Here is a 12320-nt window from a genome sequence, read left to right on the forward strand (position 1 = left end):
GAGGCTGAAGGGAAGAAACAAGAGGCAGGGCCTAGGTGGCAATGAAAGCGACTGCCAATAGAAACGGAACAGCCCCATTTCTATTGGCAGGTACTTTCATTGCCACCCAGGCTCAGCCTCTTGTTTCCTCCTCACGAGAGCTGGTCTTCTGTAAAATGGCGGTGGAGACAAAGTCACCAGTGCTGGTCCCAGACCTCTAGCGGCGGCTCTGGTAATTAATCGGCAAAACACAGATTTCCCGTGAAATTTCCCAGGACAGGGAAATTGGGGACTGTTGGCAACTATGGTATGGTGAGAGGTTAGAACTCTTGCCAGGTTTGTATTGCTAAAGTTCACCTCTCTCTATCTGACCAGGTGAAAACTCTGTCACTGGGAATAAAAATGAAATCCAAAAGTGTGAGTTGTCACCAGAACAGGAACAAGGGGGGGATCTTCTATAGAGTATGTTGTAGTGTTTACTTTCTACGAGGGGATTTCCTTACGTTAAAGAGATTTCCTCTCACTTCCTGCTGTATCTACAGAACGTGAAGTTGTATCTCCCAAGTGGGACACAAATAGTAACAACAATTATATCAACAACTACAAAGAGTTTGCGCTTTAGATATACTTTAAAATAAATAGCTAAAGTCAGTCCGAATGAAGCCTCCAGGGCTGGAATTCAATTATAAAAAGCATATAACATTTACACATAGTTATAAAATCTTTGTTGCTAAAATGTTATAATATCCTTAATTTAAAAGCAACCAGCATCGTTAGAATTATCGTACCTTTTGTGGAAATTATTTTATCAGGAACTGAAGGCCCTAGGGTAACTTCACACAGCACAGTCATCACTGTTAAAATTTCCATGAGATTTAATATTAGAAACAGATATATAAAATATATTTAAACACAAACATTATTTTCTATGTTATTCATCTAATATGTAAAACTAGTAATGTAAATTAAATATATATATATTATTACATGTAAATAACCCTTAAAGCATAACTAAAACCACTACAGAAGATTAGAATTGACTGATTAATCACATTTTTAGTAAGCACTGTTATGAATATCGTAACATTATTTGGTAAACATTCATGTTGCTACATTTAAAATGCAAGAGAAGCAATGGCTAGGCAAAAAAAACGATAGAATATTGGGTTAGACATGCACAGAATTGTACTAAAAATTGCAATATGTACTGATGAGAAAAATATTTGTGCTCAACTAATGGCATTCAACAGCAGTACACACAACCGGTTTTCTCGGCAAGAAAGTTGCTGAGAGAGCTTTTTGCCGCGAAAACCGTGAATGTGTATGCTTTCTTGTCGAGAAAACTGCCGGGAATTCCGACGAGAAAAATAGAGGACCTGGCTCTCTATTTTCTTGTCGGGATTCTCAGCAGAGTGTTTCCTGCCGAGAAAACCATTTGTCAGTATACTTACCTGTCCCCAGGTAAACTCGTGCATGCTCGATGAGACTTCGACACATGCGCGGTAGCATACAAGGGTAGTGTAGGGTGTAGCAAGATGGCGGCAACGGCATCGAATGTGACGAGCGCCGGCTCATCGTAGTTGATGACGTCACCGCATTCTTGTCATTCAAAAGAACGGCGGTTCTTTTGAATGGCCATCTGTATGCACGGCAAGCTTGCCAGGAATCCCATCAGGAAAACCGACGTTTTTTTCCTGACGGAATTCCCGTGTGTGTATAGGGCTTTAGTGTTTGTAAGTTTTTATTTGATTGCTTTGCTGATATCACTGACAGTGGGGATTGTGAAACATGGAGACGCTGGAAGTCCAGTATTTTTATTAATGTGGGATTGCTGAGGGCCATTTGTTTAGTTTTTGCAAACCCTGACTTAAGAGTTGAATGAAGATTGCATAATGCCTACACATTAAGGTGGTCGTAAAGGCAGAAGTTTTTTTTTTTTCTTAATTAAGATAAAAAAAAACTTCTGTGTGCAGCAAACCCCCTCAGCTTCCCAATACTTACCTGAGCCCCATCTCGATCCAGCGATGTTGCACAAGAGACTCAGCTGTCCGGGAATCTCCCTCCTTATTGGCTGAGACAGCAGTACAGCACCATTGGCTCCCAATGCTGTCAATCAAAGTCAATCAAAGTCAGTGAGCCCATGAGGACAGAAAGGGGTGGAGCCAGGCCACGGCTCCATGTCTGAATGGACACACAGAGCAGCGGCTCGGCTCAGGTTCCCCATAGCCAGCTGCTTGCTGTGGGGGCACTTGACAGGAGGGAGGGGCCAGGAGCAGCAAAGAGGAGGATATGGGCTGTGTGCAAAACCACTGCAAAGAGCAGGTACCGTATTTATCGGCGTATACCGCGCACTTTTTTGCCCTGAAAATCAGGGCAAAATCGTGGGTGCGCGGTATACGCAGATACCCGCTTTCCCGCGCCGAGTTTGAATACTGCGCCGACATATACCGAGCGCAGTACACTCGTGTATTGTCGGGCAGTCTCGGCTCCTCAGATAGCCATTTCACATGTACCAAACATTTGGGCATCAGGTCAGTACAAAATATTGTTTTCTGTTTTACTAACTCATAACGTAGTCTTTACTGAAATATTGCTAACTTCATAAACTGAGTACCTGGCAATTTACCTAAATTATACTGATATATGCCTAAATACCCATGGCACGAATAAGATAAATACACAAAGGGTTTTTAAAGTATCAATAAAAGTAAAAAAACTTACCATACGCCATAAATAATATAAATATTTGTAAACCCATTGTGGAAAACAGGCAAAATCTCTTCAGTCTGCTTCTCAAGTATTATCAGAATGTTTCAGGTGAAACCGCTTCCCCGATCTTGTCCCTTATATAGAACAGAAAGTCATCTGACTTCTCTAACCAGTCATAACTGTCTATGCATGCCACTTGCTACAAAACTCCCCAAGGCCGTACACTTAACTAATGAAACAACTAGATGTATCGGGAGACAACATACAAATTCAGAATTAGCTAGTGGGTGTGCTGATGAAACTAGAGACAACTTTCTCTCTTTTCTAAATATATATTTTAGAGTTATGTAGAGAATGCTTAAAGGTTAATTCATTTTTGTATATTTCCTTATCTGTTCCATCATATTCCTGACTGTATTTTAATTTGGAGATAAAACTATGCTATTGACTTTTATTAGAGGTTTTGTATTTCTAGAATTTTCAGATTAAAGAGGCTCGTTAACCCAGAAACAAAAAAAAATAAAAGTCAACAGCTACTGTACAAATACTGTAGCTGCTGACTTTTAATAACAGGACACTTACTGTACCTATCCAGTAAACCAGCGCTGTCCTCACCCGAGCCAAATTTTCATTCGTCTTCTGGTGCAGGCGTCAGCATGTTAACTTTGGGAAGCAAGCTGTGACTGCTTGCAGCTTCACAGCTGACTTTCCACTGAGCATGCGCTTTGTGAATGGTCCTGTAGCTTTCTTGGATCTTGTTACAGAAGGCTGCAAGGGGAGGAGGGAGTGATTTCATCGTGGCAATCCAACTGGAAATGAGAGAGGGTACCTTTTCAAAACCAGGTACCTAACACCCCCCCCCCCCCCCAAAAGAAAGACCAAAACTTGCCAAAACATAAAGAGGAGGGGGGAGAGGGCAGACAAGTTGCAGGTTTTTTTTTAAATAGAAATAGCTATGGTAAGCAAGAGTAAGTTCTAAACAAAGCCTTTTGATTCCCACTGCTGTTAGTCTCTTCCTATGATGAAATTAGACCTGTATTTAGATAGACACAGAGGGCCAGATTCACGAATATTCACGGCGGCGTAACGTATCCCCTTTACGTTACGCCGCCGCAAGTTTTTGTCGTAAGTTGATTCACAAAGCACATACGTGTAAACTTGCGGCGGCGTAGCATAAAGCCGTCTGGCGCAAGCCCGCCTAATTCAAATGGGGCGTGTACCATTTAAATTAGGCACGTTCCCGCGCCAAACGTTCTGCGCATGCTCCGTTAGGAAATTTCCCGCCGTGCTTTGCGCGAAATTACGGCACCCGACGTGTTTTTTGAACGGCGACGTGCGTAACGTACTTTCGTATTCCCGGACGTCTTACGCAAAAAAAAAATTCAAATTCGAAGGCGGGAACGGCGGCCATACTTTAACATGGGCTGTCTAAATGTAAGCCATGAAAAAGCAGGCTTATGTTTGCGACGGGAAAAACCGGCTAACGACGGCGTAAGAGATTGCGACGAACGCGCGTATCTTCGTGGATCGCCGTAATCAGCTAATTTGCATACCCGACGCTGGAAAACGACGCGAACTCCACCCAGCGGCCGCCGGAAAATTACACCTAAGATCCGAAGGCGTACGAAGCCGTACGCCTGTCGGATCTTAGCCAAAAGCCGTCGTATCTTTGTTTGTGAATGACAAATAAAGATACGACGCGGCAAATTTGAAAGTACGCAGGAGTATCAGCAGATACTCCGGCGTACTTTTTCTGTGAATCTTGCCCAGAAAATTCCATCATGCAGATGGTTTGTGCCAACTTAAAGCATAACTACACTGAACCTGAGCAGTGAGCACCACAAAGCAAAAATGCTATTTAGGTCATTTTTATTATTCAAAGCGGAGTCTCCCATCCACCCATGTCTCCCTGCTTAATTTTGCAGAGAAATCACTTTGAAAAACACCTCCTAGCATTTTTGACCATGGCCATCTTGACAGGGCCAGATTAAGAACATCATGGGCCTGGTGCTGAGGATTTTGGTGGGGCCTTTTAGGCTGCATTCACACCTCCGCGACAAGTAACGCCGTACACGGCGTATTTTGCCGAGAATAGTGTAACTTTTTTTTTACAAATCCTTCCTATTGCTTTGTATGGCCGAACGCCAATGCCGCCTGAAAAAAAGGGTCCGGGACTTTTTTTCATGCCGCAGGTGTACAGCGTCTATGAGATGTGAACCATCTCATAGACAGCAATGGGAATTCTCCCCTCCAGCGGCACGAGCGGCCGGCGTCGGGCGTTTTGTCGCGGAGGTGTGAATGGGGTGTAATAAATAATAAATAAATGCGTGGGAATGACATGAACGCAGCCCAGCCAAGGCAAGTGACCAAAGGCACAGAACCCAGAAGAAAGACCGGGAGAAGATGGAAGTGTCCAGGCCCCGCCTGATTCATTGCAGCACTGGAGGGCTCAGTCTGAAAATTGAAGTGTACACTAATGTGCTAATATGCTGTGCATACTTGTACGTTGTGGCATAACCTACCCCAGGGCCTCTAAAAAGTAGAAATGTCAGGAAAGTTTACTACCGCTTTATTATCACAGGATCCCAGGAGCCTCTCATGGGGCCCCCTACTGACCCGGTGGACGGTGGCCCTTGGGCAGTGCCTAAGTGCACAGTTGCCAACATTTAAAAAATATTTTCAGGGCCACTTTTTTATATAAGTGCTATATTTAGAGTAGCTGAGATCCCCGATGTTCCTCTATACATCATAGTAGTAATCACAAAATTAAATGAGTACTAATAATGGGGCAGAACAAATAGGAAAACTGATATTTCCTTTAGTTGAACTAACAAAAGTGTGTCCATTCTAGAGCTGGTAACATTGAGGATATTCAGTATAATTTTAAAGAACTGTTTTTGTGGGTAAGCGACATAGGGGAGGAGTATGGACGGTATATAAGTGGGAAGTATGTGCAGGTGAGGGATAGGAATGTGGAGGGTCTAACAGTGGGCACTATGTACAGGAGAGGAGTACAAAGGGTACGGAAAAAAAGCACTATGTACAGGAGAGGAGTGTGAAGGGTATGACAATGGGCAGTATGTACAGGAAGAGTGAGGGGGTATGACAGAGGGTAGTACGTACCAGAGAGAAGTGTGGAGGGTATGATGGGGCAGTATGTACAGGAGAGGAGTGTGGAGGGTATGACAGTGGGCAGTATGTACAGGAGAGGAATGTAGACGGTATGATAGTGGGCTCTATGTATAGGAGAGGAGTGTGGAGGGTATGACAGTGAACACTATGTATAGGAGAGGAGTGTGGAGGGTATGACAGTGGGCACTATGTATAGGAGAGGAGTGTGGAGGGTATGACAGTGAGCAGTATGTACAGGAGAGGAGTGTGGAGGGTGCGACAGTGGGCACTAAGTACAGGAGAGAAGTGTATGACAGCAGGCACTATGTACAGGAGAGGAGTGTGAAGGGTATGACAGTGGGCGCTATGTATAGGAGAGGAGTGTGGAGGGTATGACAGTGGGCACTATGTACAGGAGAGGAGTGTGTAGGGTATGACAGTGGGTACTATGTATAGGAGAGAAGTGTGGAGAGTATGACAGTGGGCACTATGTACAGGATAGGAGTGTGGAGAGTATGACAGTGAGCACTATGTACAGGAGTGGAAGGATATTTAGGGACTGAGTAGTGGTTAAGCGGGTCATACATGGATTGAAATTACGCCAATTATGCAGAGACCAGCCATAGTCAATCTATGTATGGGCTAGCTGGTTTTACACAAGTCAATCTATTAATCAACTTGAGTACAACCAGCCTGTTTTTTTTTTCTTAAAACAATCAGTGCTGCCAGCTAAAGTTAGCAACACTGATCATTGTACTCACTGGCAGAACACAATAACACTGCAGGAGTGATTCCCCCATCCACAGGTCAGCAGGTGAGAGGGTGTGTGGGGACAGGCTGGGGAGAGATACTAGTCAGTGGCTGGGTAGGCACTGGTAGTATCAGAGCCAGATACACACAGGTTACATACGCCACGATCGTTAGAGCGAGAACAATAATTCTAGTACTAGACCTCCTCTGTAACTCTAAACATGTAACCTAAAAAATGTAAAGCATCGCTTAGGATACCAAAAAAAATTGTGCTAACTTAACTAACTAACTGTTTTTTTAATGAATGAAACATTTTTTTCCAAAAAAACATGTTTGAAAAATTGCTGCGCAAATACCGTGCTAGAGCTGCACAATTAATCGTTAAAAAAATCGTGATCTCGATTCAACCCCCCTGACGATCTCCAATGCAGAGTTTGCTGATTCTTTCATATAACAAGTGGAGAGACTTTCAGCTGTCAAAAGAAAATATCTGGGCAGTCTGCCAAGTTTTTAACAGGAAACATTGTAACTGACACTTCCTTCTTAGATCAAAGGGATACACTTCTGTGTGTAAAGAACAAATCTGGGCAGTCTGCGAAGTTTGTAAACAAAATGAAACATTGTAACTAACTAACATTGTAACTAAATTTAACCACTTAAAGTCCAACACTTGTTTCTTAAGTTAGAAAGCAGAAAGCAATATTATTTGCTAGAAAATTACTTGGAACTGCCAAACATTATATATATTTTAGCAGAGACTCTAGGGAATACAATGGCTATTGCTGCAATATTTTATGTCACACTGCATTTTCCCACTTCAATGAATAATAAAAAACATAAAAACAAAACAGTGAAGTTAGCCCATTTTTTTTTTTTTGTTTTAATGTGAAAGATGATGTTACCCTGCAAGAATCGTGAGAGAATCGTGATCTATCTTCTAAGCAAAAAAATTGAAATTCTCATTTTAGCCAGAATCGTGCAGCTCTGTACCCTGCAACATAAAAAGTGCAAAGACCACCATAGAGTCATTTTCTAGCAAAAAACAAATGATGATTTTTACATGTAGTAGAGAAGTGTCAGAATTGGCCTGGGTGGCAAGGGGTTAATTACCATGAGTAATATACAAATAATTATTATAAGCCCTGTTATCCTATCAGTTTGCTGCAGTGTGTCAGCTTGTATTTATATTGGCCGCTCTGAATGTAGCTTCTGACAGGCTGTGCAAGCAGGCCCGTATCTCCGGAACCATAAATGATAGCCGTCCCATATTTTAACCAGTTGTGGGGTAGCTCTTCCCATGCCTACCCCCAAATGTGGGGTTTCTGTGACCTCTGGTCATCGAGCTACAACCCCCCAAATTCGATCTTAGAAAAAAAAAATTCTTAAAAAAAAAAAAAAAATTTTTTTTTTTTTTTTTTTTTTTTGGGCAAATGGGCCTATCTTGAGAAAGGGGCCTGGAGCTGCAGCTCCATCAGCCCCATTGTTAATCCGGCCCTGCATCTTGAGTATGGGCAGGTAATTAATGTAACATTGACTTCATGGAATCCATTTGCTTTTAGCTCAGGCATACAAGGTGTGCTTAGCTGAGAAAACCCCTCCTCCCCTCCAGAAGACTTCAGGGGAGGCAAGAAACCAGGAGGCAACTGAAGAAATGTAAAACAAAAAAAATAGTTTAAACAAGTAAATATGATATACTTTCCTATCTATTTACTAATGCTAGCAGCATAATGGTTAAACATATTCAATGTTGACTGAGAGATTGAAGTTCCACTTTAAGCAAGCTAAGAACAATTGAATCAGTAACACAATGCAAACTGGCTTATTTTATCACAGCGCAACTCTAGAGTCATCTCCAACTCATTACAGTAAAACCTTGGTCTGCGAACATAATTCGTTCCAGAAACATGCTTGTAATCCAAAGCACTTGTATATCAAAGCAATTTTTTTTACAGGGTATAAAAGAGAAGAGAGGCACCTCTAAGTTGCTAAATGTTTTACCTTCATTAAAATGCAACCATATTGTACACTTAAGCCTCGTACACACGACCGAGGAACTCGACGGGCGAAACACATCGTTTTCCTCGTCGAGTTCCTTGTTAGGCTGTCGTGGAACTCGACAAGGCAAGTTTCTCCATTCCCGTCGAGGAAAAAGAAGACATGCTCTCTTCTTGGCTCGACGGGATCCTCGACAGTTTCTTCGTCGAAAAATGTACACACGACCGGTTTCCTCGGCAAAAAAAAATCCCAGCAAGTTTCTTGCTGTTTTTTGTCGAGAAACTCGGTCGTGTGTACGAGGCCTTAGAGCAGTGGTTCTCAACCTGGGGGTCGGGACCCCCTCGGGGGTCAAATTATGATTTGCCAGGGGTCCCCGAATCCTGGGCTGTTCTTAAAGCCCGCACCACTCTCCCTGCCTTTTTGTGGCCACCCAGCTGGGCTGTCCCTGGAGCCCGTGACCTCCCACTCAGCCTCTTCACAGCCGCCCATTCAGTTCACGTCATAAGTGGGAGGGGGAGAGGCTATAGGTCAGCTGACTGGTGAGGAATGTGAAGTGGGAGGGGCTGGAGGAGACCCTATCTCCTGATTCCGGCATAGGTGCCACTGCTACAAGATGCCACAAAGTCGGAGGCACAGTGAGTAACACTACCTGTGATTATAGTTGCCATTAAAAGTCCTCACAACAGTTCTCAGATCAGCAGGTGACCTTGTTCAAGAGCACCTAATCCACTCATCCCACCAACCCACCAAGGAGTGAGAGAAGGAATACAAATAAAGAATACATGGAAGGGAGAGGAAAAGAGGGGTGGAACAAAGAAAAAGGGAGAGAAAGAACAAGAAAGACAGCTAGAGAGAGGGATGGGGGGAAAAAACAAGAAATGTGGATAGAGAGAGATAAAAGAGAAAGAAAGGAGAACAAAGAGAGTAGTACATCCAAAAATGTACCATATGGGGTTTTAATACTATACAAGTGGAAGGAACTCAGGGAGAGCTAAATGTCTGTGGGTTAGGAGTGCAAATTACTTGTCTTGCCCCGGGCGCTGACAACCCACGATACGAAAATAATTTTACTGTTAGGGGTCCCCACAACTTGGGAAATTTTATCAAGGGGTCACGGCACTAGCAGCGTTGAGAACCACTGCCTTAGAGTCTCCTATTTTATACTCAGTTGTGACATGACGCTACTCTTATATCAAGACATCGCTTGTATATTAAAGCAACATTTATTAAAACATTTTGCTTGTCTTGCAAAATGCTCTCAAACCAAGTTACTCTAGAACCAAGGTTTTACTGTACTTGGTTTGTACATTAGTTCTAAAAAAAATCAGGAAGCCTGATATTTGTGGTTATATATACAAAAAAAACTAATTACTGCACATATATTAATGGAGCCATGGTTGCTTTGCAATGTTACACAATGGTTACATTGTACTGTGCCTCTATAATGTAACACTTCACATTGGCCAATACCTTGATTTAGCAGTTGTTAAGATGAATGAAAAAGTGATTGTAATGAACAATGTACATTGCTGCTAGTATTCATCCTAATACTATAGAAACAATTCACACAGCAAGCATATAGAAAATTTTGCTCACATTGCTTCTTATTTACTTCTGAGACAACTGTAAGATTAGATCGATTGGAGTTCCAAACTGTACTCCGCTGTACCTTTCACAGTGTTTGGCTCAGTACTTTGTTTAATAACTAGGCAGACCTCTTGGCAATTAAAAAGATAGAAGTTTGCACTCTGCAACTTAACACTGTTAATCTCTCAATCAGTGTTTGCATTCTTCTGGCATGCAACTGGGTGGGCAGCTTAACCAGATCTGGGCTACCTTAATTCTGAAAATATAGATTGCTAAAAGCTTCACTGATCACCATGGTATGTGTCACCCAGAGGCAGAAATCACTCAGATAGCTCTAATTATGGTCTATTATTGCTTTTGAAGGGTTTATGTTGTTGGGTACAACAGATACATAGCAATAAATACCTTTTCATGTTGTTGTTGAACAACATACACATTATAAAGATATTCTTTTCACACTTTTATATTGTTTGAAATTAATCTAATACCAAATTGTATTTGTTGGCCTTAACTGGGAGCGAGCACACACTTACCTACAGATAGGGCAAGTCATGCAAAGCCTATAGGAGCCAGTGGTGCAGAGGACCCAGTACTGACTTGCTGCATAATGAGTCCATGAGGTCTCAATAACATTTGTCAAAACGCTAATATATACAGTTTAGACACTTCTGTTAAGTCCAAAGTTTGGTCAGCTCTGTTCCTTATTTTTCTGAAGATGTGTTAATGATTTCCACACTATGGAATTTTTATATACTGAAAATTCAAAGGCAAAGCTTTAAATCTTATTGAACATAAACTATAGGTTGTTTTGTGTAAAAGAGTTGGAAATAGAATTTAAGATATTTTCAGAAGCTTCTCAGAACTATTTATCTGAAGGTATATAGCCATGAGCTTTCCCATGACCTGAGACTGCACCTAAAATACCATTCCCCACAGCTACCTTGAAGATAAAGCCTAATTATTTCAATTCAAGGCTGGTTTACCTTGTCTGGAAACTGGGAAAACATAGTGATGCGGATTCTGCACCCCCTTGCTGTTCATACATTTTTGTAAATTTTGGAATATGGGATGTTTCTGTGGTTTTATCCTAATAGTTTTATTCATTCACTATACACACACACACACTATGGCCCGGATTCACAAAGCACTTACGCCGACTTATCTCAAGATACGCAGCGTAATGCCCCGTACACACCATCACTTTATGTGATGAAAAAAAACAACATTTTCTGTGAAGTAAAAAACGACGTTTTTGAAACTTCAATTTTCAAAGACGAAGTTGCCTACACACCATCGTTTTTCTCACAATGTTCTAGCAAAGCGAGGTTACGTTCTCACCACTTTTTCCATTGAAGCTGGCTTCTGGGCATGCGCGGGTGTAAAAACATCTTTTAAAACGACGTTTTTTGCTACACACGGTCAATTTCTGTGAAGTAAAAAACGACGTTTCAATTTTTTTTGGTCGTTTTTTACAAGACATAAAACGACGTTTTCCCCCACACACGGTCAATTAAAGTGACGTTTTTAAAAACGTCGTTTTTTTTCATCACATAAAGTGATGGTGTGTACGGGGCATTAGTGTAAGTATGCGCCGTTGTATCTATGCGCCGTGCCCATAAACTGAGATACGCCTGAAAATAGACGTAACTTTCCTACGCTGTCGTATCGTGGGCGCATATTTACGTTGGGTGCATTTGCCGCTCCCATTGATTTTCCATGCACATATGCAAATGAGGGAGATACGCCGATACACGAAACGTAGTTGCGCCCGGCGCATTATATACGCGGTTTGCGTAAGTCGTACGTCCGGCGTAAAGTTATTCCCCATATAGGAGGCGCAACTTATGCAAAAGTATGGACCAGGGAACACAAGCCGTTGTATCTTTTGTCGTTTACGTTGTTCGTGAATATGACTAGGCGTAGGTTACGTTCACGTCGTAGGCAGTGATTCGACGTATCTTAGGCAGTTGTTTCGATGTGATTCTGAGCATGCGCACAGGGATGCGGCCACGGGACGGCACATGCGCCGTTCATTTTAAGTACTTCTATGGCGCTTGTCCCATCATTTGCATGGGGTCGCGCCTCATTATCATGGCTCACGCCCACTTTCACCTACGCTGGCTTACGCCGAGGAAACCCAGCGTATCTTTAACAGCGAGTGGGAGCAAGTGCTTTGTGAATCCATTGCT

The 12320-nt window shown here is 42.3% G+C and overlaps 1 protein-coding gene across 4 annotated transcripts in view; it reads right to left on the bottom strand.

The window, feature by feature from the left end:
* EPGN (epithelial mitogen) overlaps nt 1–10766 on the bottom strand; it is a 72786-nt gene extending 62020 nt beyond the window's left edge. Inside the window, exons 1-3 of one of the 4 annotated variants that reach the window (XM_040327747.1) lie at nt 10665–10751; nt 3276–3456; nt 768–833 (exon numbers count right to left, since the gene is read on the bottom strand). In XM_040327747.1, the coding sequence (XP_040183681.1) occupies nt 768–831 (64 nt within the window). In that variant the 5' untranslated portion in view covers nt 832–833; nt 3276–3456; nt 10665–10751. Of the gene's footprint in view, nt 1–767; nt 834–2700; nt 3014–3270; nt 3457–10664 lie in introns of those variants that run through there. The other 3 variants (XM_040327745.1, XM_040327746.1, XM_040327742.1) reach the window with 3 other exon arrangements.
* Nucleotides 10767–12320: the final 1554 nt, after the last annotated feature.

Source organism: Rana temporaria, chromosome 1, assembly GCF_905171775.1.
Source record: "Rana temporaria chromosome 1, aRanTem1.1, whole genome shotgun sequence".
Classification (NCBI taxonomy): domain Eukaryota; kingdom Metazoa; phylum Chordata; class Amphibia; order Anura; family Ranidae; genus Rana; species Rana temporaria.